This window comes from Protopterus annectens, chromosome 9.part0 (assembly GCF_019279795.1).
Source record: "Protopterus annectens isolate FY-2018-M chromosome 9.part0, PAN1.0, whole genome shotgun sequence".
Classification (NCBI taxonomy): Eukaryota; Metazoa; Chordata; order Ceratodontiformes; family Protopteridae; genus Protopterus; species Protopterus annectens.
The window spans coordinates 858,413,070-858,440,569 of record NC_056743.1 but is presented as its reverse complement, the minus strand read 5'-3'; the positions used below and the strand labels follow the sequence as shown (position 1 = coordinate 858,440,569).

At 45.0% G+C, this 27,500-nt stretch overlaps 1 protein-coding gene across 1 annotated transcript in view; it reads right to left on the bottom strand.

The window, feature by feature from the left end:
• The window catches only part of SLC39A7 (solute carrier family 39 member 7), a 409,960-nt gene that overhangs the window by 317,874 nt on the left and 64,586 nt on the right, over nucleotides 1–27,500 (bottom strand). The window contains exon 3 of the mRNA XM_044083574.1: nucleotides 25,394–25,562. Coding sequence (XP_043939509.1) covers nucleotides 25,394–25,562 — 169 coding nt within the window. The remainder of the gene's footprint in view (nucleotides 1–25,393; nucleotides 25,563–27,500) is intronic.

Genomic DNA, 27,500 nt, shown 5'->3' with positions numbered 1-27,500 from the left:
GAGCCATGGCCTCAAGCTAAACTCCAAAAAGTGCATAGTCATCCCCTTTGGCAAAAACAAAGTGCCCACAAATTACCACATAGGTGGTAATCCATTAAGTACAGAAGTAGTAATTAGGGACCTGGGGACCCAAGTTGATAGCAATCTCTCATTTGACAACCACGTGGCCAAAGTGCTTCGGAGAACATTTTATATAGCCCACCTAATCATCTAGATCAGGGGAGGTCATCGTGCCTCTTTACTCATCCCTCATCAGGCCCATAATTGAGTACAATGCCCCTTTTGGGATGTACCTTACCAGACACCTGCAGCAACTGGAAAGACCCCAAAAGTACCTCACCAAGAGGATCAAAGGGCTCAAACAGATGCCATATGCTGCCCAGTTAAAGAAACTCCAGCTCTACTCAGTGGCATACCGCCTGCACAGAGGCGATCTGTGCCTGATGTATAAATCCATGTCCAACCCGGAATTAATGGACATGCTGCACCTCAGATTCATAACCCAGGGGCTCCCTTCACTCTGGAATAAAATCCCAGTCCAGGTTAGGCAGAGTCCCTCATTGACTCTCTTCAAGAGGAATCTTGATGAGTGGATGGGAGATCGTAGGTTTACCCCGGGTATCACTTCTGTGTCAGTGTTAGACAGAGGCACAGTATACTAACCTCGAAAAAGGGCATAGCAAAATTAATTTAAAATGGGTGGCGAAAGCCAAACACACTATGGCTAGGCTTATAAATGCCCTAGGGCAGATAGGTTCATAGGTTCATACTAGGCTATGTGTATATATAGTAAAGAGCCACACTGCATGCCACCTTAGGCATAAAAGACGGACTGGTCCTGAGGGCCACCCTGTCCGGGTAAAAGATAATGAAAGGCTCCACTGCCATGAGAGCCTGTAGTTCTGAAACCCTTCTAGCTGAACTGCCTGCTAAAAGAAAGGCCGTCTTCCAAGAAAGACATTTTATGTCCACAGTAGCAGCTGGTTCAAAAGGAGGTAGGGTTCGTTTTTCCAGCACAAAATTGAGGCCCCATGCAGGAGTCGGTGCTCTCCTGGGAGGTCTTAAATTTTTGGCCCCTCTGAGGTACTGCTTTAGCAGGGGATGAGAAAAGAGAGGAGGCTCTGTGTTCTAATGAGCGGAGATGGCAGAGGCATGGATTTTTATTGAAGAAAAAGATTGACCCTTGTGAAGCATCTCAGTTAAATATTGCAAAATCTGAGGAATATTGGGCTTTGCTGTGTCTATTCCTTGTGCTTGGTTCCAAGCACAGAATCTCTTCCATTTAATCAGCATAAGATTTTCTAGTACTAGGCCTTCTAGCCTCCAAAATGACATCCATCACAGGTTTACTGACAGATATGATTGGTGAAATTAGTTGATTAGCCATGCTGCAAGATTCAAAGTTTGAAGCAGAGTGTGCAGAATTTGATAGTTCTGTTGAGACAATAGATGAGGTGTTTGTACCATGGAGGAAGGTGTGACATATTCCTTAGAAGCAGGTACCAGTGTTGGCAAGGCCAGTCCGGAGCAATCAATCAGAATCATTTTTGTTTTTTCCTGTCTGACTTTTAGTAAGACCTTGGAGAGCAGAGGCAGAGGGGGAAAGGCATAGACTGATAGGTTTTTCCAGCTGAAGGATACAGCATCTACTTTCCAAGCTTTTTTGTGAGGAGTTCTTGTGCAGAATTTGTCCAACTGATAGTTTTGGGGAGAGGCAAATAGATCTATGTTTGGGCTCCCCCATTTTCGTGTCAACATGCTGAATATTTGTGGATCCAGTTTCCATTCGTGTGGGTCCATAACATTTCTGCTTAGGTCGTCTGCCAGAATATTTTGCTTTCCTGGCAGGAATTGAGCTTGAAGATGTATTTGGTAAGTCAAGGCTGTGTTCTACAAGGCCATGGCTAGTCTGCAAAGAGGGTAGGAGTGGGTACACCCTTGCTTGTTTATGTACCACAAACTGTGGTGTTGTCCGTCTTTATCAGTAGTTGTCCTGGATGTAGGAAGTCCTTGAAAGGTTGTCAGAGCATTCTGTACAGCTAGCATTTCTTTCTGGTTGAAATGTAGATGCATTTGATTTGGGATCCATTCGCCCTGAATGCATCTACCTGCCAGATGGGCCCCCCCCCCCCCAAGCATAGTCTGATGAGTCTGTAGTCAGGGTTTGGGTGGCAGGGGGTAGAATGAATGACAGTACCTTGTTTTGGTGACATGCCTCTGCCCACCAAAGGAACTCCTGTTGCAGGCAGGGAATTAGAGGAATCACTGTTTCCAGGCTGTGACAATGTTGACTCCATAAGCTTTTTAGGTACCATTGAAGTTCCCTCATATGCAGTCTTGCATATGGAATTAGTAGAATGGAGGAAGCCATGAGCCCCAAAGCCTGCAGAATTTGTCTTGCAGATAGCTGGGTTTTTGTTGCCACTTGTTTGCCACTTGTTTGAAGTATGTTGTCAATTGAATTTGTTTGTCTGGCATGAGGTAAGCCATCTGGACAGTTGTATTCAAGCTTGCACCCAGGAATTGAATTATTTGAGAAAGCACCAGTTGTGATTTCTTTTCATTTATGGTGTACCCTAGGCATGTTATAAGTCTTTTTACAAATGCCAGATATTGAAGAAGAGTGTCCCTGTCCTCTGCCGGAATGAGACAATCGTCCAGATATGGATAAATTTGAATGTTTCTTTGTCTGCAAAATGCAATTACTGGTGCCAGGCACTTCGTGAAGACCCTGGGCACAGTAGATGAGCCAAAGGGCAGTGCAGAGAACTGGTAATTCATATAGCCTGCTTTGAAGTGGAGGTATATTCTGCAAGATTCCCTGATTGGGATATGCAGGTATGCCTCTTAAGTCTAGAGTTACCAACCAGGCATTCTTGCCTAGCATAGGCAGTAGCTGTTGCAGAGTCAGCATCTTGAATTTTGGAATGTCCGGGAAAGTATTTAGAATGGAGAAGTCCAGTATTGGACGCCATGATTTGTCTTTTCTGGGTAACAGGAAAAAAGTCTTGAATAAAACCCTTGTCCTTTTTTGGTACTGGTTGAATAGCCCCCATATCCATGAGGGACATGACTTGTTTCTGGGCCTAAGCCCACTGATTTGGGGGCAGATCTGGCCATCTGTTTGGAATCGGCAAAGTGTAGAAATGAAATCTGTACCCCTGGAATACTATATTTAAGACCCACTTGTCCTGGGTAATTAGATGTCAATTTTGAGCATGAAGCGCTTTTTTCCCCCCAAAGGGGCCGCCAAAAGATAAGTGCTTGGAGATGGCAGAGGAAAGTCATTGAGACTGTTTACCGTAGGGTGGTGCTTTGCTACCTCCTGATTTGGAGGTGGAGGCACCCCATTGTTTTGTCCTGTAAGATCCTTGTGACTGAAATCTGGAGCCTTTGGAGCGTCTGGGTTTGACCTGAGCGGTCCTGTTGGACACTGGAAAGGACCAATTCTTAGTAGGCCAGTTCCTACTGAACCTGGGTGGCTGCACTTGCAAGAAATATTTTACAGTTTGCATAGATTTAGCTTTGTCTTCCATCTTTTTTAAAACTTCTTCTGCCTTATTACCAAACAGACTGTCCTGCTGCAAAGGAGCATCCAACAATTTGGCTTTAACATGATCAGGCAGATTTTGCTCCTTGAGCCAAGCATGCCTTCTTATCACAGATCCAGTTACAGCGGCGCTGCAAGAGGCCTCCAAGTAATCAAAACCACATTGCAAATTATGCTTTCCAACTTGTTCAGCTGAATGCAATAAATCCTGTAACTCTATTTTCCACACAGTCAGAAATCAACATAATTTTCTGTTTCAGTAAGCCCATAACATGCTGTTGATATTTAAGCATATGAAATTGGCAGTTTAAAGCCCTGATTGCCAAGCTTGCAGACGTATAAACCTTCTTACCCCATCTATCCAGTGCCCTGGAGTCTCTATCTGAAGGGGTAGGATTTTTGGCTGTAGAAGCCTTAACACCCTTGAGACCCTGAGAAATAGTTTCAGGGTCAGCAGCAGGATTTTTGAAAAGAAATTTGTGGGAGTCAGGAAGCCTGTAATATCGGTCTGGCTTACTAGGAACCGGAGGCAGAGAATCATCAGCCATGCTGGATTCTGAGAAAACATCATCAACAAATGTCTAAAACAGGAGGTATAGCCAAAGTTGTATGCTGAGGAAGAAGAAGAAAATCCCTAAGCCTCTTTTTGGATTCTGAGAAGTCCTGACTCGCCCAATGAAAATGTTCCCTTAAACTATGCAAAGTCTCTCCAAAAGAGAAATCCTCAGGAGGAGAAGCAGAAGGGATGTATTCCTCTGCATCAGAGTCCTCATAAGGTGGAATAGAAAATTCCTGATCAGAAAAAATGGAAACCTGATCTGAAGATTCATAATCAGTGCCTTGCCTAGGCCTCTTAGCAGGGGGGGGGCTGGGAACCCCTGATTCAAGGTAATTAAATCCTCAGCCATTTTGATCATTTGTTTTTTAGGCATAGGGGCCTGAGCATGTGGCTCATGTGTCGGTTTTTTAGACATAGAAGTAGGTTTTGGCCTTGTTTTTGATGATGGCGTCAGTTTAACATACAAATGTTGAGGCCTGAAAACACCCTCAGAAGCCAGTACCTGCTCAGCGGCTCCGGACCCGCGGGTTAAATACTTGCAGAATCTCGCGGCATACCGGACTCGGTAGAGGCCTGTGACTAGCGAGCATCAGGGGCTGCGAAAGCACCTCACTGAGTACTGGCGAACCGGCAACTGGCTTAGAAGCTTCATAATCAGTTTTGGACCTCGACGGCCTGTCTCATCTTTTTCCTTGCATTTTTTGTGAATTCCGGTAGTTGGATTGCTAACAGACGACATTTCAGGATAGTTAAATCTTGAACCAAAGTATTTAGAAGCAAAAATATACCGACACTTAATAGTGTGTTGGTTAAATTTAGCACAAAACTGACAGCAAGGCACGTTGTGATCAGGGCCTAGGCAAGGAATACAGTACAAATGAAAATCCTTAGGAGGTATTTGCTTCCCACAAGTAATACAATTATTAACTTTTACTGACATTGGTAAGGAGCAAGAAAAAGTTTCCCCAACGGGGTACTTAGCTTTTGTTTGAAGACTTCGGTTCTGAAACTCGAAAACGAAAATTTCAGGAGTCTGCCGACCGGCACTTGCGAACTGCTTCTGCTTTGGGCACTGCACAGCAAGAAAGCCTGATGTAATAGCATTGGCTGCATGTTTTATACCTCTGAATACCTGACGTCATGGAAGAAGAGACAGCAATCGACACAGGACCCAAGACTTTGTTTATCAGGCCGACTGAGAGCTACTGCAAGCAGATAACCCAAATGTGAAGACTGCAACAGTGAAACACGAAGAAAATACAGTTGTGTACACTTAGCATAAATGTAGATGTTAGAGTGTATTCACTGTTGCAGTCATCACATCACAAAGTCTTGGGTCCTGCGTGGGTTGCTGTCCCTTCTTCTGTGACTTCAGGCCATTAGGGGTATAAAACATGTAGCTGACGCCATTACATCAGTTTTTCTTGCCCCAGATGTCAGATGCCCCCACAATGGGAAGCAACTAAGTCTATAAATAAACAAGATTATACCTCCAACAAAAAAGCACACCCACCCAAAGGAAAAAGCAAAGGAAAGTAAAGTAGAGGTATATTCAAAATAAGAAGGGGGCTGGAGGGATGGTAACCAGGACTGCAACAGTGAATACACTCGAACATCTACATTTATGGTATGTGTACACAACTGTACTATGTTCTTCATGTTTCTCTGTTGCAGTCATCACTTTTGGGTAGACTCCCAAAGCTAAGGATGGGAGGAGGAATTTAAATGGAATTAGGACCAGCTAAAAGGCTCTGCAAGACTGCAGTGGCAAAGCCAGCTCTGGATTTAGAGAAAATTGGCAGAAGGTAATGCTTGGTGAAAGTCTGTACAGAACTCCATGTAGCAGCTTCTAGGATGTCCCTGGTAGGGACGCCTCTGAGAAAGGCTGTCAAGGTAGATGCAGCCCTGGTAGAGTGGGGTCTGATCCCCTGTGGGATAGGTTTTCCATGGTGTTTGTAGCAGAAATGAATGCAATGGCCTATCCATTTGGAAATGGTTTGCTTTGAAATAGCCTTCCCCTCTGCCCCTGCAGCAAATGCCAGCAGCAGTTGATTAGATTTCCTTTGAGGTTTAGTTCTGTCTAAGTAGAATCTAAGTTGTCTGTGCACGTCTAAAGAGTGAAGAATCCGTTCCCCTTTGTTCTGTGAATTAGGAAAGAAGGTTGGCAAATTTATGGACTGATTAAGGGCCACACTGGATACCACCTTGGGCATGAAGGAGGGATTGGTCCTGAGGGACACCCAGTCCGCATGAAAGACGATGAAAGGCTCCACTGTCATGAGGGCCTGTAATTCAGATACCCTTCTTGCTGAAGTGATTGCTAAAATGAAAGCTGTTTTCCAAGAAAGGAATTTTAAGTCTGCAGTGGCAGCTGGCTCAAAAGGAGGAAGGGTGAGCTTTTCCAATACAAAGTTGAGGTCCCAGGCTGGAGTTGGAGCTCTCCTGGGTGGTCGTAGATTCTTGGCCCCTCTGAGGAACTGCTTAAGCAGTGGATGAGAGAAGAGGGTGGTTCTAAGTTATAATGAGCGAAGATGGCTGAGGTGTGAATTTTGATGGAGGAGAAAAAGACAGGCCCTTATGAAGCATCTCAGTTAAGTATTGTAAAATCTGAGGTAAATTGGGAACTGTTGTGCTCGTCCCTTGAGATTGGTTCCAGGCACATAATCTTTTCAATTTTTCATTGTAAGACTTTCTAGTACTAGGCCTCCTTGCCTCTAAAATTATATCCATCACTGGTTTACTGAGGGATGGTAAAGGAGAAATTATGTAATTAGCCAGGCTGCTAGATGCAATGTTTGAAGTTGGGGGTGCAGAATTTGGTTCTCCTGCTGAGACAGAGTAGGAGTCTGAAGCAGGTGCCATGGGGCGAACAGTGACACACTGCACAAGAGGGGGTACCAGTGTTGGCGTGGCCAGTCTGGTGCAATCAAAATCGTCCTTGGTTTGTCCTGTTTGATCTTTAGTAGTACTTTGGAGAGCAGAGGCAGAGGGGGAAAGCATAAACTGATAGGTTTTTCCAGCTGAAGGACAGAGCATCCACTTTCCAAGCTTGTTTTCCCAGCTGAAGGACAGAGCATCCACTTTCCAAGCTTGTTTGTGGGGAGTCCTTGTGCAACATTTGTCCAACTGATAGTTTTGGGGAGAGGCAAACAGGTCTATATCTGGGCTCCCACATTTGCTTGTCAACACGTTGAAAATCCTTGGTTCCAGTTTCCACTCATGTCGGTCCATGAGGTTTCTGTTTGGCTCGGCTGCCAGTGTATTTAGTTTTCCTGGCAGGAATTGAGCTTGTAAATGGACTTGATAGCTCAGGGCTGTGTTCCACATTGCCAGGGCTAGTCTGCAGTGGGGGTAAGAATGTGTACCCTCCTGCTTGTTTATGTACCACATAACAGTGGTGTTGTCTGTCTTTATCATTAATTGTCCTGGAAGAATGTGGTCCTTGAAGGCTGTCGGAGCATTCTGTACAGCTAACATTTCTTTTTGATTGATATGCAGGTGCATTTGACTTGGGTTCCATTTGCCCTGAATGCAATTCCCTGCAGGTGGGCCCCCATGCATAGTCTGATGCGTCTGTTGTTAAGGTTTGGTCAGCATGGGGTATTGTGGATGGTAGTCCACTGTTTTGGTGGCAGGCCTCTGCCCACCAAGGGAATTCTAGGTGTAGGTAAGGTATAATAGAAATCATTGCTTCTAGATCCTGTAATGTTGACACCATAGGCTTTTGAGATACTAGTTCAGTTTCCCCATATGCAGCCTTGCATATGGAATTAGAAGAATGCAGGAGGCCATGAACGCCAAGGCTTGTAGAATTTGCCTTTCAGATAACTGGGTTTTTGTGGCCACTTGTTTGAAGTAGGTTGTCAAATGAATCCGTTTCTCTGGCATGAGGAAAGCCATCTGGGAAATTGTATTCAAGCTTGCTCCCAGGAATATAATTTGTTGACAGGGCACCAGGTGTGATTTCTTTTTGTTTATGGTGTACCCCAGACAAGTCAGTACCCTTTGAACAAAGGCCAGATGTTTCAAACGTATGTCCTGGCTTTCTGCCTGAATTAGACAATCGTCCAGGTATGGGTATATTTGAATATTTCTTTGCCTGCAGAATGCAATGACTGGAGCTAGGCCACTTTGTGAGTACCCTGGGCGCAGTAGATAAGCCAAAGGGCGGTGCACAGAAATGATAGCACATGTAGCCTGCTTTGAAGCTTAGATATCTTCTGCAAGACTCCCCGTCAGGGATGTGCAAGTATGCTTCTTTTAAGTCTAGTGTTGCCAACCATGTATTTTTGCATAGCATAGGAAGCAGCTGGTGAAGAGTCAAAATCTTGAATTTTGGAATCACCAGAAAGGTATTTAGAGTAGAAAGGTCCAGGATAGGATGCCATGTATTTCCTTTTCTGGGTACCAGGAAAAGTTTCAAATAGAACCCTTGTCCCCTTTCCTCTTCTGGTACCAACTGAATAGCCCCCATGCTTAAGAGAGAGAGTACTTGTTTTTGGGCCACTGTCCACTGATTTGGGTGTAGATCTTGCCACCCATTTGGTGTTGGTAAGGTGTGAAAGTGAAATCTGTATCCTTGGGACACTAGAATTAAAACCCATTTGTCCTGGGTAATGAGTTCCCAGTTTCTGGCCTGCAGACCAATCTTTCCGCCTAAAGGAGCATTCAGTTGGGAAGTGCTTGGAAGTTTTAGAAGCAAGTCATTGAGACTGTTTTTCCATAGCGGGGAGTCTTACTACTCCCCGATTTGGGAGTGGAAATCCCCCACTGCTTAGTCTTGTGTATCCCTTGGGACTGAAACCTGGGGTTTCTGCTATGTCTGGGTTTGGCTTGACAAGACCTGGAAGGGGCTGAAAAGGACCAATTCTTAGAGGGCCAGTGCCTACTAAATCTAGGAGGCTGAACTTGTAAGAAATCTTTAACAGTTTGCATAGATTTAGCTTCATCTTCCATTTTTTTTAAGAACTTCCTCAGCCTTGTTGCCAAACAGGCGGTCCTGGTTTAAGGAAGCATCCAACAATTTAGCTTTAACATGATCAGGTAAAGATTGCTCCTTGAGCCAAGCATGCCATCTGAGCACAGACCCAGTAACTGCAGCCCTGCAAGAGGTTTCTAAAGAATCAAATCCACATTGCAAAGTATGTTTTCCAACCTTTCAGCAGAATGCATTAAATTCTGTAATTCTTTACTTTCCACACAGTCAGGAATCAACATCATTTTCTGTTTAAGCAATCCAAAAACATGTTGTTGATACTTTAACATATGAAACTGGCAGTTTAAAGCTCTAATGGCCAAGGCTGCAGACGTGTAAACCTTCTTACCCCATCTATCCAGCGTCCTGGAGTCTCTATCAGAAGGGGTAGGATTTTTAGCAGTAGAAGCCTTAATGCCCTTGGGTCCCTGTGAAATAGTCTCTGGATCTGCAATAGGAATTTTAAAAAGGAACTTGTGAGAATCAGGAATCCTGTAATATCCGTCAAGTTTTCTGGAAGCAGGAGGCAAAGAATCAGGGGCCAAACTAGATTCCGAGAAAGCAATATCAACAATGTCTAGTACAGGAGGAATAGGTAAAGGCCTATACTGAGGCAGGAGTAAGAAATCCCTAAACCTCTTTTTGAAGCAGAAAAATCCTGGCTTTCCCAGTGGAAATGCTCCCTTAGAGTATGTAAGGTTTCACCAAAAGAAAAATCCTCTGAAGGGGAAGCAGCGGGAATAGAGTCCTCTGCATTAGAATCCTCATAAATAGATAAGGGCAAATCCAGATCATCAGAAAAATCAGAATCCTAGTCAGAAGAATCATAAACAACTTCAGTCCTAGGTCTCTTGGGGGGGGGGGGGGGGGGCTGGCTTCCCCTGATTAGAGTTATAAGATCTTCGGCTTTCTTATCATTTGTTTTTTTAGACCTAGAGGCCTGAGCATGCAGCCTGGGTGTTGGATTTTTAGGCATGGTTCTAGATTTAGGCCTAAATGAAGGAGGCATCTGTTTAATATGCAAGTCCGTAGGCCTGAATACACCCTCAGAAGCCGGTGCCTGCACAGCAGCTCCTACCCAGCCAAGGTAAAGACATCCGCAGGTTCCATAGTTGAAGCATCTCACGGCATACCGGACTCTGAATGGGTGTCAGTAGAGGCATGCGAATCAGAAGTAGCAGGTATCAAGGGCTGCGAAAGTGCCTCACTGAGTACCGGCGAACTGGCGACTGGCTTAGGAGAAGCATAGTCGGCAGTTTTGGACCTCGGTGGGTTGTCTCTGTCTTTATCCTTGCGTTTTTTCGGAATCCCGGTAGACGGATGGCTCGTTACATCCGAGTGACTCCTCCAGGTGCATCTGCAGTTACCTCCTACTGCTCCTCTAGGCATCAAATATTGCTTGTTCATATTTGCATTAATAATTCCAAAACCATGCCCTGTAAAGGTATCAGAATATTTCATCTTGAAGCATACATGATGGCAAACACAATTGTATTGATATTTGACCTATGTCAATGAGTATTTGTTAGAATTGTAAGGTGATAACTTTTTTTTTTAAAGGCTCAAGCCACGCCCACTAGGAGTTAAAGGTGCACAATCAAAAGAGCTGTACTGGAAGGAATGAGTTAATATGAAAGTCCGTAGGCCTGAATACACCCTCAGAAGCCGGTGCCTGCACAGCAGCTCCTACCCAGCCAAGGTAGAGACATCCGCAGGTTCCATAATTGAAGCATCTCGCGGCATACCGGACTCTGAATGGGTGTCAGTAGAGGCCTGCGAATCAGAAAAAGCAGGTATCAGGGGCTGCGAAAGTGCCTCACTGAGTACCGGCGAATTGGCGACTGGCTTTGGAGAAGCATAGTCGGCAGTTTTGGACCTCGGTGGCCTGTCTCTGTCTTTATCCTTGCATTTTTTCGGAATCGCGGTAGACGGATGGCTAACCGACGACGTTTCTGGATAATTAAACAGAGAACCGAAATATTTAGAGGTGAAAATATACAGACGACAGATAGTGCGTTGATTAAATAAAGCACAAAAGTGACAGCAAGGTACTTCATGGTCAGGGCCTAGGCAATGAATACAGTATGAATGAAAATCTTTAAGAGGTATTTGCTTTCCACAAGTAATGCAATTATTAACTTTTACTGACATCGGTAAGGAGCAATAAAAAAAAGTTTCCCTAACGGGGTACTTAGCTTTAGTTTGAAGACTTCGGTTCTGAAACTCGAAAACGAAAGTTTTAGGAGTCAGACGACCAGCACTTGTGAGCTGCTTCAGCTTCAGGCACCACACGGCTAGAAGGACTGATGTAATGGCGTCGGCTGCATGTTTTATACCCCTGACAACCTGATGTCATGGAAGGAGGGACAGCAACCGACGCAGGACCCAAGACTTTGTTAATCAGGCCGACTGAGGTCTACTGCAAGCAGATAACCCAAAAGTGATGACTGCAGCAGTGAAACTAAGAACATCATCTTGTTTCTCTGGTGTGAGGTAGGCCATCCGGGAAGTTGTGATCAAGCTTGCTCTCAGGAATACAATTTGTTGAGCAGGGTACTACATAAGATTTCTTTTCGTTTATGGTGTACCCCAGTGAGGTTAGCAGTTTCTTTACAAATGCCAGATGATTTAATAGTATGTCCTGGCTTTCTGCCTGAATTAGACAATCGTCTAGGTATGGATATATTTGAATATTTCTTTGCCTGCAGAATGCAGTGACTGGAGCTAGGCATTTTGTGAATACCCTGGGTGCAGTAGATAAGCCAAAGGGCAGTGCAGAGAACTGATAGTGCATGTAGCCTGCTCTGAAGCGTAGGTATTTTCTGCAAGATTCCCTTATTAGGATGTGCAGGTAAGCTTCCTTTAAATCCAATGTTGCCAACCAGGCATTTTTGCCTAGCATGGAAATCAGCTGATGAAGAGTCAGCATTTTGAATTTTGGAATTACCAAAAAGGTGTTTAGGATAGATGGGTCCAGGATAGGATGCAAGGAGTTGTCTTTTTTGGGTACCAGGAAAAGAATAAAAACCTTGTTCCTATTATTCTGCTGGGACAGGTTGAATAGCCCTGATACTTAGAAGAGAGAAAACTTGCTGTTGAGCCTCTGCCTACTGATTTGGGGGTAGGACTGGCCAACCTTTTGGGGTTGGTAAGGTGTGGAAGTGGAATCTGTATCATTGAGAAACTATATTTAAAGCCCATTTGTCTTGGGTAATGAGTTCCCAGTTTTTTGCATGCAGGGCAATCTTTCCCCCTAAAGGTGCGGTCAGTTGAGAAGGGCTTGGAAGGTTTAAGGTTAAGTCATTGTGACAGTTTACCATAGGGGGGTGTCTTACTACTTCCAGCTTTGGAAGTGGGAACCCCCCCCCCCCACTGCTTAGGCCTGCAAGTACCTTGAGACTGTGGCCTAGGTGGTCTGTTGTTCCTGGATTTGGACTGAGAAGGCCTGGAAGAAACAGGAAAGGACCAATTCTTAGAAGGCCAATGCCTACTAAATCTGGGAGGCTGTACTTGCAGGAAATCTTTGCATAGATTTAGCTTTTTCCTCCATCTTTTTAAGTTCTTCTGCTTTGTTGCCAAACAGGTGGTCTTGGTTTAAGGGAGCATCCAGTAATTTGGCTTTAACATGATCTGGCAAAGTTTGCTCCTTAAGCCAAGCATGCCTTCTAAGAACAGACCCAATAACAGCCGCCCTACAAGATGCCTCTAAGGAGTCAAAACCACATTGCAAGTTATGTTTACCAAATTGTTCAGCAGAATGCATTAAATCCTGTAATTCTTTATTTTCAGCACAGTCAGGAATCAACATCAATTTCTGTTTAAGTAATCCAGTAATATGCTGCTGGTACTTTAACATATGAAACTGGCATTTTAAGGCCCTAATGGCCAAAGTAGCAGAAGTGTATACCTTCTTACCCAATCTGTCCAGGGCCCTGGAATCTCTATCAGAGGGAGTAGGGTTTTTGGCAGTAGTAGCCTTAATGCATTTGGGTCCCTGTGAAATGGTCTCTGGGTCCGCAGTAGGATTCCTAAAGAGGAACTTGTGAGAGGCAGGCAGGTACTCTAATACCGGTCAAGGTTTCCTGGGAGCCAGAGGTAAGGTGTCTGGGGCCAGGCTAGATTCCAAGAAGGCATCATCTACAATGTCCAGTACAGGAGGGATAGCTAAAGGCCTGTGTTGAGGCAGGAGTAAGAATTCCCCAAGCCTCTTTTTGGAGTCAGAGTAATCCCGGCTTTCCCAGTGGAAATGCTCCCTAAGAGTGTGCAAAGTTCCACCAAAAGAGAAATCTTCTGGAGGGGAAGCAGAGGTAATGGAGTCATCTGCATCACAATTCCTCATAGGTAGATAAGGGCAAATTCTGGTCATCAGAAGAAACAGAAATTTCAGAGTCCTGATCAGAAGGAAAATCAGTTCTAGGTCTCAGAGGGAGAAGGCTGGCTTCCCCTAATTAGAGTAATAAAGGTCTTCAGCCATTCTTTTCATTTATGTTTTAGGCATATGGGCCTGACCATGCGGTTTGGACATCGGTTTTCTAGGCGTGGATTGAGTTTTAGGCATTGAAGAAGATGGCGTTGGTTTGATATTCAAGTCAGTAGGCCTGAATACACCCTCAGAAGCCGGTGCCTGCACAGCGGCTCCGGACCCATCCAAGGTAGAGACATCTGCAGGTTCCATAGTCGAAGAAGCATCTTGCGGCATACCGGACTCCGAATGGGTCTCAGTAGAGGCCTGCCAATCTGAAGTAGCGGGTATCAGGGGCTGCGAAAGTGCCTCACTGAGTACCGGCGAACTGGCGACTAGCTTAACGGAAGCATCGTCGGCAGCTTTGGACCTATGCGGTCTGTCTCTGGCTTTATCTTTACGTTTTTTTGGAATGTCGGTAGTCGGAAGGCTTACCGAAGCCATTTCTGGATAATTAAACAGAGTACCAAAAGAGTTAGAAGCAAAAATTAACTGATGATGAATAGTACATGGATTGAATAAGGCACAAAACCAACAGTGAGGGACGTCGTGGTCTGGGCCCAAGCAAGGAATGCAGTACGAATGAAAATCTTTGAGGTATTTGCTTTCCACAAGTAATACAATAGTTAACTTTTACTGACATCGGTTTAGAGCAAGAAAAAGGATCCCCGACGGGGTACTTAGCTTTTCTGAAGACTTCAGTTCTGAAACTCGAAAACGAAAATTTCAGGAGTTGGCCGACTGGCACTTGCGAACTGCTTCTGCTTCAGGCACAGCATGGCAAGAAAGACAGATGTAATGGTGTCGGCTGCATGCTTTATACCCCTGACTACCTGACGTAACGGAAGAAGAGACAGCAACTGACGCAGGACCCAAGACTTTGATAATCAGGCTGGCTGAGGGCTGCCTGCAAGCAGATAACCCAAATGTAATGATTGCAACAGTGAAACACTAACAACATCAGATTGGAATGCTTGCAGTGCCAAAAGCACTGCCCTCAGTTCTAGAACACTGATATGCAGGTTGGCCTCCATTGTAGACCATGTGCCTTGGACGGTCATTTCCCTGAAAATGCCCCCCCATCAGGGAAGCATCCGTAGTCACAGTGTTCTTTTGGTTGGGAGGGATGGAAAGGGTGGCTCCAAAGTTCTGTCTCTGGCCTCATCTGCCAAAGTAGGTCCTGTTTGCAATGACTGGTTATCTGAATCTGAAAACACAGGGGGTGACAACTTGGGAACTACTGAGGTAACAGAAAAGTATTCTAGTGTGAAGTTTTGCGAGAGGCACTACTGGTATGGCAGCTGCCATGGATCCTAGGAGTTGAAGGGCTTCCCGTGTTGAGGCTGTGTTTTGTCAGAGTAACAGCCGGAGCTGTATCCTCAGTCTTTGTGATCTGTGGTCTGGGAGAGATACAAGACAGGAGCGGGTGTCGAAAAGTGCTCCTATGAACTCTATGGACTGGGTCGGTGCAAGGTTGGATTTCTCCCAATTTATTGTTATTCCCAATAGTCTCGCCAGGGAAAGAGTGCATTTCAAGGCTGTTGCCAGTAGATGCTTGATGGGGGTGGGGGGTGGGGGTGGTAAGGAGCCAATCGTCCAAATATGGAAACACCTGGAATCCTTGCAGTCTCAATTGAGCTGTGACCACTGCCATGCACTTGGTGAACACTCAGGGGGGACTAGATAGTCCGAATGGCAGTGCATAAAATTGTAGCGATTGGCTCTTAGCCGGAAGTGAAGTAGTCTCATGGAGTATTTGTCCATTTTGATATGGTAATATGCATTCTGGAGATCCATGGAGCACATCCAATCGAAGTTTCCCAGAAATGGGAGAATGGACTGAACCAGGACTATCCAGAATTTCGTTTGGGTGACATACTTGTTTAAATTGCTGGGATCCAGAATTGGTCTCCAGTCCTCTGTCTTTTTTGGCACCAAAAAGAACCTTGAGTAGAATTTGGATCTGTACTGGTCTGGTGGTTCTGCTTGGATGACTCCTTTGACACAGCTTTTTTTATTTCTGTAGCTGCTTCTTCCCTATGACTGGGTGGAACATCGGGAAGTCTTGTAGGGGGTTTTGGGTAAACATTGAGGGGAATAGTGTAGCCTCTGGTTATAATCTTCTGCACCCAATGGTCAGTAGTTATGGATTGCCAGGCAGCCTGGTGCAGAGAGAAACGTCCCCCAACTGCTTCCAGAGGAAAGCAATTGGGCTGCTCTTCAGGTGTGCTGATAGAAAGTACAGTTTTGTACCTACCATAAATGTAGATATCCGATAGGCATGCATCTGCAGTCCTTACAAATGGGTTGTCCTGTCGTCAGGCAGCCCTTCGGTCGGCCGGATTCCAAAGTCTGGGTCTGGCCTCAGCTGGTGTCGCACTTTACCCGACGTCATAGCGGCAGTTCTTCGGGTATAAAGGCATCAGCCGACGCCATTTTCCTCAGTGTTTCTTGCCCCAGATGCCAGGTGCCCTCTAGGAAGGATAAATTTGGATAAATGCAAATGGTTCCAAATAGTAGAGAGCAAACAAAAAATAAGCATGTATGTACATATATACAAACAAATACACCATAATAGATTCCCCCAGCTAGCTACAAGATGGGCAAATACCCTAGGAGTACCACAGAGGGGAAGGAGGGTGGGTAATCCTGACTGCAGATGCATGCCTATCGGACATCTACATTTATGGTAGGTACAAAACTGTACTATGTCCTTCAAGGATGCATCTGCAGTCCTTACAAATGGGTAGAATACCATAGCCAAACTGGGGGAGGAGGAGAAATAAGATTATGGTGTAGTTAAGATCCCTTGCAAAACAGCAGTGGCAAAACCTGCTCGGGATCTGGAGTATAAAGGTAAATTATAATGCTTGGCAAATGTATGCACGGAGCTCCAAGTAGCAGCCTCTAAAATATCTTGGGTAGCCACTCCTCGTAGAAAAGCTATGGTAGTGGCTGTAGCCCTTGTAGAGTGAGGCCTGATGTTTTCTGGAGTTTTCTTCCCATGGTAGGAGTAACAAAATCTAATGCAATTTCCTATCCACTTACAGGATTGTCTGTTTTGAAATTGCTTTTCCTTCCATCCCTGTTGCATATGCTACCAGTAGCTGGTCAGTTTTTCTATTGCTCTTGGTCCTGTCCAGGTAGTAACGTAATTGTCTATGTACATCCAAGGTATGCAACAGTCTTTCTCCCCTGTTCTGAGGGTTGGGGAAGAATGTAGGTAGGTGGATAGCTTGATTTAAAGATACCCTGGAGACCACCTTTGGCATAAAAGTGGGATTAGTTCTCATGGACACTATCTTGATGGAAGATCAGGAAGGGCTGTACTGCCATTAATGCCTGTAGCTCAGATACCCTTCTTGCTGAAGTGATTGCAAGCAGGAAAGCAGTTTTCCATGATAAGTATTGTAATTCTGCTGTTGCTGCTGGTTCGAAGGAGGAGTGTCAACTTTTCTAGCACAAAGTTCAAGTCCCATGCTGGCAATGGTGGCTTCCTAGGTGGTTTTACATTTCTAATTCCTCTCAGAAACTGCCTGAGCAGAGGATGTGAGAAGACTGGAGGATCCAAGTTGTATTCTGCTGAAATAGCTGATGCATCAATCTTAATGGAAGAATAGGACAGGCCGTTGTGGAGGAGCTCTGCAAAGTATTCCAGGATGTTAGCTATGTTTACCAGTGACACATTCTCTCCTTTTGCAGTACTCCAAATGAGATATCTTTTCCATTTTGCTGAATAATTTTTTCTTGTTGAGGGTCTGCGAGCCTCCAAGATAATGTCTTTAACCCTTTGAGATAAATCTGGGTTATTTGGTCTTATGCAATGTTCCAGGCAGCCAGCTGCAGTGTTTTCAGGTTTGGATGCAGGGTTTTGAAGTTGTTCTGTGTTAACAGCAAGGGAACTAGGGGCAGAGGCCATATTTGTTCCCGAGACATACTCCTCAGTAATGGGTACCAATGTTGCCTTGGCCAGTCTGGAGCTATCAGGATGATCCTTGGACGGTCTTCTTTGATCTTCAATAGCACCTTGTGCATCAAAGGAAGAGGTGGGAATGCATATGCTGTCAGGTTTTTCCAACTGAGGGATAGGGAGTCCACTTTCCAAGCAAGTGGGTGGTACGTCCTTGTGCAGAATTTTTTCAGTTGGTGATTGTGTGGGAATGCAAATAAGTCTATTTCTGGTAGTCCCCATTTCCCTGTAATGGTTTTGAAGATGTCCGGATGCAGCATCCATTCGTGGGCATCCATGGTAGTTCTGCTTAGGATGTCTGCTAGTATATTTTCTTTTCCTGGCACAAAAATTGCTTGTAACCGAATGTTGAAGCTCAGTGCCACATTCCGAATTGCCAGTTTTACTGCCAGCATTTCCTTTTGATTTATGTGTAGGTGCAGCTGGTCTTGAGTCCATAAGCCTTGTATGCACTTGTCCAGCATGTGTGCCCCCAACCGAGGTCTGAGGCGTTGTGATGGTCTGGCTTGGTTGAGTGCTGTGGAAGGGTAGTCCCTTGTTTGATTGACAGGCCTGAGCCCGCCATTGGAATTCTTGCTTCAGGCATGGAATTATTGGAATTTGGGTTTCTAGGCTGTGCTTGTGCTGAGACCATAAATTCCTTAGGTACCACTGTAACTTTCTCATATGTAGTCTGGCATGTGGAATCAATATTATGCAGGATGCCATGTAACCGAGAGTTTGCAGGACTTTTCTTGCTGTTAGCTGGTTCTGCTTTGTTAATGCCATGAAGTAGGAAGGGAGTTGCTCCTGTTTTCCTACTGTCAGGAATGCCATTTGTTTTGATGTGTCCAGATCTGCACCCAAGAAGGTTATCCTTTGGGATGGTATCAGCCTTGACTTTTTTATATTGACTGTGTATCCCAGGGCTTGTAGTAGATGAATGACCCTTTGCAAATCTTTTGTTAATTTGTTTGTGTTGTCCGCTTGTAACAGGCAGTCTTCCAGGTAAAGGTAAATTTGAATTCCCTGAAGCCTGCAATGAGCAATTACTGATGCCAGGCATTTCGTGAATACTCTGGGCGCAGTAGATAAGCCAAAGGGCAATGCTGAGAATTGATAATGCTCTGATCCTGCAAGAAATCTGAGGTATCTTCTGCAATTTTGTCGTATGGGGACGTGCAGGTATGCCTCCTTGAGATCTAGAGTTACCAGCCAAGACTCCTTGCCCAGCATGGGAAGAAGCTGCTGTAGGGTCAGCATTTTGAATTTTGGAACAATGAGGTATGTGTTTAAAGCGGACAGGTCGAGAATAGGCCTCCATTGGTTTTCTTTTCTTGGTACCAGGAAGAGTCTGGAGTAAAATCCTTGCCCTTGTTCCATAGATGGTACCCTTTCTACAGCTCTGATCCTTAGTAAGTGAGTTATTTGTTCTAGAGCTTCTGTGTTCTGATTTGGAGGTAGGTTTGGCATTCCTCTCTTCCTTGGTAGAGTATGGAAGTGAAACCTGTAACCTTGGTCTATTGTCTGTAAAATCCATTTGTCTCCTGTGATGTAATGCCAGTTTACTGAAAATAAGGCTAGCTTGCCGCCTAAGGGTGCCTCTAGTTGTTCCCTGGTAGGCGGTGCCAGAGCCAAGTCACTGTGATTGTCTGTACCTCACTGGTTGTTAGCCTGCCACTGACGTCCCCTGTAGGCACCTCTGGATTGACCCCTGCCTCTTGAGCGTCTATTCCTGCCTCTCGGAGCTCTGGAGGTGTCTGGAAAGGACCAATTCTTGGAAGGCCAGTTCCTGCTAAACCTTGGAGGCTGGACCTGCAAGAAATCCTTGACTGTCTGGACAGATTTTGCTTTCTCTTCCACCTTCTTCAGCACCTGCTGAGCAGGGGAACCAAACAAATTGAGCTTATCCATGGGAGCATCTAGGAGCTTTGATTTAACATGGTCTGATAAGGACTGTTCTTTTAACCATGCATGTCTTCTGATCACTGTGCCAGTCATGGCTGATCTAAAGGAAGCCTCCAGTGCATCATAGCCGCATTTTAAGGAATGATTACTGACCTGCTGAATGTTATGTACCATTTCCTGTACAGAGTCTAATGGCTCATCCGAGGACAGTTTTTTAGTTAACTGGTCTAACATAAATTCCTGATACTGAATCATGTGGAATTGACAGTTCAAGGCCCTAGCTGAAAGAGTAGCAGAAGTGTAAACTTTTTTACCCCATCTCTCTAAGGCCCTAGATTCCCTTTCAGAGGGGAGGGTTTTTTTGGTAGAGGTAGCTGCTACAACCTTGGGTCCCTGGGATATAGTTTCGGGATCTGCAAAAGGGGCCTTATACAAATGATAATGTGTGTCCGGAACCCTGTAGTACCTATCGGGCTTAGCAGGGGCCGGAGGAAGAGGATCAGGAGCTGTACAAGCATCATTAAAAGCATCATCCACAACAGTAAGTACTGGAGGAATGGCTAAAGGCCTATGCTGTGGCAAATGCAAAAAGGTTCTAAGCCTTTTCCTAGAGTCTGAAAAATCCTGGCCCTGCCATTGAAATTGTTCCCTCATAGCATGCAAGGTTTCCCCAAAAGAAAATTCCTCAGGCGGAGAGGCAGAAGGAATGGACTCTTCTGCATCAGAGTCCTCATAAGGAGAAAAAGGGGCCTCTGGAGGGTTTGAATTATCTGATTCATCAGAGGAGCCATCTGAAGAAACTGGCTCAGGGGGGCTCTACTCTAGTCCTCTTCTCTGGGGGTGGGTGAGAGGCCCTGTCTGGATGTGGTTGGGATCCCCGGATCAAAGAAATGAGATCCTCTGCTAGACTAAGCATTTGTGAACTAGAACTGGGTCTGTGAGAGGGGGTCTTAGCAGGCACAGTTTTGGTAGTTTTTGCTGCTTTAGCCCTGGCAAAGGCCTTAATCGACATGGATGTAGGAGGCCTAGCAGCTCCACGTGCAGGGGTAGAAATATCCAAAGGGATAGTATCGGATAAATCCTGTGAACCTGCAAGAGCAGGTGGGATTTCAGTAGCAGATTCAGCCAAGCTGGATGAGGCCTCGTAAGTGGCAAGCTTTCGGCCGAAGGAAGAACCGTGGACTCGGTTTCAGCTGAAACAGAGACACTCGCGGTTGGCTTAACCGCGGTTTCGGACGAAACCGCGGACCACGAGTGTCGGTCCTTTTCCTTGCGTTTTTTAGAAATTTGCGTAGTCGGAGTATCCGACAGCATAATGTAAGCAAAAGCGGAGCCGAAAAACTCTTCAGCAAATTCAGACCGACGTCTAAGCGTCCGTCGGTTGAAAGAAGCACAGGCTAGACAAGCTGCTACGTCGTGGTCTGGGCCTAAGCAAGGTAAGCAGTAAGAGTGGAAATCTTTATGAGGTATTTGTTTCCCACAATTTAAACAGTTATTCACTTTTTCTGACATCGGCTGAGGCAAGAAAGAGTCCCCAACGGGGTACTTAGCTTTTTAGAAGTCTTCGGTACTTGTAGTAGTAATCTCTGGTTCTGACCGACCGGCACTTGTGAACAGCTTCTGCTTCGGGCGCCACGCGGCAAGAAAGACTGAGGAAAATGGCGTCGGCTGATGCCTTTATACCCGAAGAACTGCCGCTATGACGTCGGGTAAAGTGCGACACCAGCCGAGGCCAGACCCAGACTTTGGAATCCGGCCGACCGAAGGGCTGCCTGACGACAGGACAACCCATTTGTAAGGACTGCAGATGCATCCTTGAAGGACATCTGTCCAGAGAAGAAATGTCCAGAGAAGGAATCACTGGGTCCCTGGTTACACGGGCCCCCTCTGCCTCGGTAGAGGCATCTTCCTGAAGAGTTACCTCCTCTGCCCCTGGAGGTATACTCGCCACGTGTTACGAAAAGGACCCAGAGACTTTTTGTGCCACAAATTTCCACTCCTCTTGTTCTTGGAAAAGGAACGCTGCGGGGTGGAAAAGCGTACACCTACAGCAGACAGGGCATTTCTGTCCTTTTCACACCTGGCTACGGAGTTTTTCACTTTAGGGCCGAACAGGGAAGATGCTTTAACTGGAGCGTTCAGGAAGGAAGACTTAAAAGGGTCTGTGAAATCACAAAGGTGCATCCAGGAATGCCTTCTCATAACTATACCTGAGCCCGCAGCTCTAACCGCCCCTTCGGTTGCATGTGACATTAACCTCATGGATGGGTTAGAGATGGATTCTAGGTTTGTGAGCTGCGAAGCAACTTTGTCACTTACCTCGTCAGACACCTGCCCTGAGAGAGTTCCAGAGAGTTTGGAGATTAAGTCTCTTTTGAGTCTCGTAAAATGTGCTAAATAATTCAAGGACCGTATGATGAAGCAAAGACTCGCTTCCCTATTCTGTCCACTGCCTGAGACTCCCTGTTGGGTGGGTGAACAGTCTGACTATCTTCAGCGAGTTCCTTTCTTGTGGCCACCACCCACCACCATAGCATCAACTGGTACACCCTTAGACCAATACAGGATCTCCTCAGGAGGGGATCAGGATTCTTCCAAGAGCACTGCACCAACAGCTGGACTAACTCTTCTGCAGGCAGAGTCACCCAGAGGTAGATGGCTGGGCACAGAAAACCTGCAGAAAGACGGACTCCTCGGAGGACGGGTTGGTGGACATAGTCACCCCTCTGTTTCAGCATTTCGAGGATGTCCCCAAAGGAGATATCAGGAGGTGACTGTGGGGACCCTTCCCCTTCATTCTAATCCATATCCTCTGTCAGAGACTCCTCAGGGGAGTCTACGTGCTTCCTCTTGCATGACTTCTTCCGTGGTGGCTCTTCAGTGGGGACTTCTGAGGAGGACTCTGAAGAAGGAGCCCCCTGCAATAGGGTTTCGTGCGCCTCTCGTGCCTGGTGTCTCAAGGCAGTGGCTTGTGTCAGCTGCAGCTCAGAAGGATGGGATGTCTAGGGTTTTGACGCAGGAGGTATGCTTCCAGAAGCAAGTGCCCTCTCCATCGCCCGAAAAGCAGGTCTGCCCGAGGAGGAATGGGAGCCCGGAACCAAGAAGGACAACCTCGGAACTGGGGTCACACCCTGCTCCACCAAACTGGCTCCTGAGGGAGAAGCCTCAAGAAGGATCCATGTCAACAGAACCCCTGGCACTGTGGATGGAACTGTAGACACGCTTGGAACCGTATTCAGGGCCAAAGAGCCTGCAGCCCAATCCTGAACTTGAGGAAGGTTCAGTTCCGAAGAGACCGAAGACCAAAGGGACGGTTCTGGGGCCACAGTGAGGTCCACTACTGGCATCGAAACGGAGGTTTCTGAGAAGGACGTCAGAGCAAGAGAGTTTGAAACCTGCAAGGTCAAAGGAGGAAAGTAGGATGGAGTCCTTGGAGAACTAATCCCAGGTCTGGCAAGTAGATGGGTCTTTGATGGAGTGGGTATCCCCCTGGCTGTCAGCAGCTGATCAACAAGGCGCACTACATCAAGTTCCGAAAGGCTCCTGGTGGATCTAGAGGATATCCCCAACAAGGAGTCTGGTTGCTCTAGGAAGGGACTATATATCTGTCCTAGAAAAGGGTCCACCAACAGGGAGTATTGGGTGCTTGCTAGGGTGTTCAACGGCACTGCTGTCCTAGTTTGGAGGACATTAAGCAGTGGGGCTAATATAGGAGTAACGGGTACCATAGACAGACTCAGTGCCGTAAGGACATTCGGTACCAGAATGGACATGGATGGCTCAGTCACAAAAGGAGTCGAAGTGATAGGAACCGAAGGCATGCTCGGTGCCAAAGAGGAGAAGACAGGTTTTGAAATATCAACTGTCAGTGCCATGGACAAAGTCGGTGCTGAAACAGGCATCAAAGGGGTTACAGTAGTTGACGGAACGGGGGTCGGTGCAGTAGAAATTGACCTAGGTTCCAAAGATACCTTAGGTATTTTAGACTTGGCAGGCTTGCCCAATTCATTGGTGGGTGCAGAAGGCACAGAGTGTGGTCTTCTCCCATCTTTTCTGGGAGGGGGGGGCCTCAGTCACTGAAAGAGACTCTGAAAAGGGCATCTTAAGGAGGCCCTTCAGAATGGACTTATTTTTGCGCTCATTTTAAGTACGCCGACTGAATCCCTTACATACAGTACATGGGGGCTGCACCGAGAGATGGCGCACCCCCAAACAATGCACACAGTCGTCATTCAGGTCACTATTGGGCATTTTCATACTACAAATGAGACACTGCTTAAAACTAGACTTCACTTTCTTTTCAGACATAATGATACACAGAGATACTGACAGGTTAAGGGGGTTTGCCCGAAGAGAAAAGGAAAAAGAAAAAAAAAAAAAAAAAACAGCAATGGTATTTAAGAAATACCACAAAGGGTAGGGAGAAAGGCCGTGCCACCAATGGTACCAAGACTACCAAAAGATAAAAAGGTTAGAAATATGAGAGAAAAATAGACTAACACACTCAGTAAAAGTTAGACTACTCAAAAAAGTCAAAAAATTTAACTATAGCTTGAGAGCTAACTTGAACGCGGCTTTACGGCTATGCAGCAAACGAGATCTGAGGTAACAGGGAGAAGAGTACTATGGGTAAAAGCTTAGCTCGAGAGTTTTTGGAAGGCAAAAGTTGGTATAAGGCTGCTTGGTTTATTGAATGGAATGAAGATTAACAACATCAGATCAAAACATCACTAACAACACCTCAAAGTAGGGGTCTTCACCCCCACACCCCCCAATGTGAGGGGCTTTGCCCCCCCCACACCCCCTAACTAAATATAATAACTCAGAGATCACACTACAGTGGGGAAAGGGGCAAATTCACACTGATGGCCAAGCGATTTTTTTCCTAGGGGGGAAAAAAAAAATCCCTGATTTGGCCATTCGCATAACTGCCGCTTCACTCTTTAAAGGTCGATGAAGAGGCATTCGCTGTAATGCCTCTTCTGTTAGATATACAGACCCCATATTTTTTGTCAGTTTCTCATAAAATTGTGGCTTTCTGGCAAATCATTTGCAAATCCTTGAGGATTAAAGTCAGAAAATAAAGACAGACATTCGAGTCTCAAAGTACATTCCCTTCAGAAAATTCATGCTAATGCAACACGTGCTATTCTATCAACTTTCTAAGTTTGTAAGAGCAATATATAAAAAGTGTCCCTGTTTCTGGGCCTATGACACTCATTACTTAGGGCTTTATCCAGATTTATTGCTCCAAGGGGTTGAGAGGTAGGACTGTCAACTATGAATATAACTGATCACTGAATGAAATCATTGTATATAATATAGCAGCTTAAACAAATAGAAATGCAACAAAGTTTCAGTATGCACTATACTAACCAACCAGCTATGGCACATCAGTGTTCTTATCTGCTGTATTTCATATAGTGAAATACTATCCCAATTACTAACACTGCTAACCAATAATCAATGTTGTCACCTACACCATTACTTATTACAATTATGAAAGCAAACCATTTACTCTTTCCTTCGGAATTACATTACTCCTGATGCTTCTGCTGTACTTTCATCCTAATTTGAAGCAAAGAGTAGATCATGTTATACAATGTCTCCTTCCAGGTGATATCTTTTTCAACATTCTTCACCCTACAAGCACCTGAAAAACAACTCTTGTCAAAACGTATCCCGCACTAGCACATTTCTGTTGCAGGCTGATACCAAACATCGTGTTAAAACAGTGCAAGACTCCATGAATCATACCCTGCTACAAAACAGTAATGGTACTCTCATATGCCAGGTGACAGAGGATAACACAATGACAACACAGGTGTATCAGCAGAAAGCATTTTGATATCTCAGGAGTAGCTGCATGTTAACTGTACACACACACCAATTTATGTTAGTTTCAAACCAAAGTCAAGGCAAAACTATTCCTCTTAAAATATAGCTACTACTTGATTAGGAGTGCTACAGGGGAGCAAGGACACACTTACCAAGTGCATGTGGGATGAGGTGAAGGAAGGCATCCCCCAGGAGCCCCCCTGAGGCAAAGCTGAGCAGCACCTTCAAGAGAGACTGGTGCTGTGAGGTATTGGACTCCACAGGGATCAGGAAGAGGATGAGGAATGGAGCGGCGCTAATCAACAAGGTCGCTCCAATAGCCTGTAATGGGGGAAAAGAAATTAGCTGGGTAAGTACAGCCCAAAAAATGACTACTCCCCCAATTATTTCCTCTCAAACATAATGTAGGGTATACACTAAGATAACCTAATGCAATTTTAAATGAAAGAAATTCCACAACCAGCACGACAACAGAAAAAAAAAAATTACAAAAGCATATCAATTAACTCCAGTATGCCCCAGACCACCCTTTTATAAACAAAAATAATTATTCATTAAAATACACAGAAGAGGAGGCAATCAGCAGATGTATGGAAAACAAGTGCTTAATTACTGATGTGTTATATACATATATACATTTTCAGATGAAGACGGTGCAAATCTCCTTGAGATACAGAGTCTGTGGCAAGGAAGTTTGTTAGGTGGTTTGTTTAATTTACTTATTTACAAAGGTAAAGCACCAATCCATTTGGACAACTGAAACTTTTAAACAAACAGTCTATGGACGTAAACACTACAACAAAGCTCAAGGCATAAACACATATCTAGTATTCAATGTGCAAACAGTATAGATAACTTTCTGGTTTTAGTTATGAGCAGCCAAACTGTTACTGGGTCTTTGAGGTAAGCAAAATTGAAGAGGGATACATGGACTTTTTCAATCCTTCTTTGCCCAGAATGAGGAAAGTCGACTTAGTAGATGAACCTATTTTATACTACTTAGATGAACCGATTTTATACTACTTTGGATCACAGCACTTTGGAAGAGGTATTTTCAACTTACCTCCCCACCCCCCCAGTAGACTGACCACATAGCTAGGATATTTAGAAAATTGGTGGTGGTGGGGGTCTCTGTCCTTCAAAAACATTTTTGGTAAGTTTAGAAATGCTAACTTTCCCATTAGCTTACATTATATTTGTGTTGTTGAACAGTAATGGAGATTAGTTACTAAAAATCCGAAGAAGGGAAGCAAGACTGGCCAGTAACATAAGAAAGCAGTAAAGGAAGAGCTGTGGCCTATACTTATTGCAGTAGGACCACCTTCACTGCCAGACCTGCCCACAGCATACAAAACTGTCAATATCCTGAATGGCTTGTTAAGACTAGTATTCCTAAGTTTGCCTACGTTTCCAGATATACCAGATGTTCCATCACCATCCTCACCCACTTCAGCTTGCTCCTTGAGTCCTGTTCATATCACACTGCACCGACACAAGTTCATTATATTGTTTTTTGCCTTAATCCATATCCTCCACTCCTGCCCCCGCCCACAAATAAAATAAAATTTTACTTATTTATTTAACATTTGATTATCGAGAAAGTCTGACTGGGACAGTGCCCATTTTTAGAAGACACCTTGGGACAAATGCTCAAGGGGCATGCTTTTGGAATGTAGGAGGAAAGCAGAGCATACAGAGAAACCCATGCAAATGCAAAAAGGACAATGTAGATTCCGCACAGAAGGCACCCCAGCCAACAATTGAACTGGAGAACATCTTGCTGTAAAGTGAAAATGCTAGCCTGTACATCACTGCATTGCTGCAGAGGTATGCAGTTACAGAGCTAGCAGCCATGCCAAAAGTCACAGGGCTAAGATATAAAATTATTTATATCAGCCAGGAAAAATTAATGAAGTGCAATGTCCTTTTTAAAAATAAAATAAATAAATTAAAAAGGGACCTCAGACAGGGGCAAAAAGTCAATGCAATCAACCAATACAAAAAAGTGTTTTAGTACAGTGATCAGGCTCTTGAATACCATTATGATGTTCTTGCTAAATTCATCACACCGTGACATGCCTCAAATACACTAAGCAGTTGAATGCATTCAGCTAACACACCCTTTTTCTCTGTTTACATCATTAATGGTTCACAGCTGTATAGTAGGCAATCCATATAGACCATTAAAAGCCTATCCAGTGCAGCTTACCTACTTCTCCTATCCACACAGGAGTAATGGACTAGAACCAGAAAAATTCC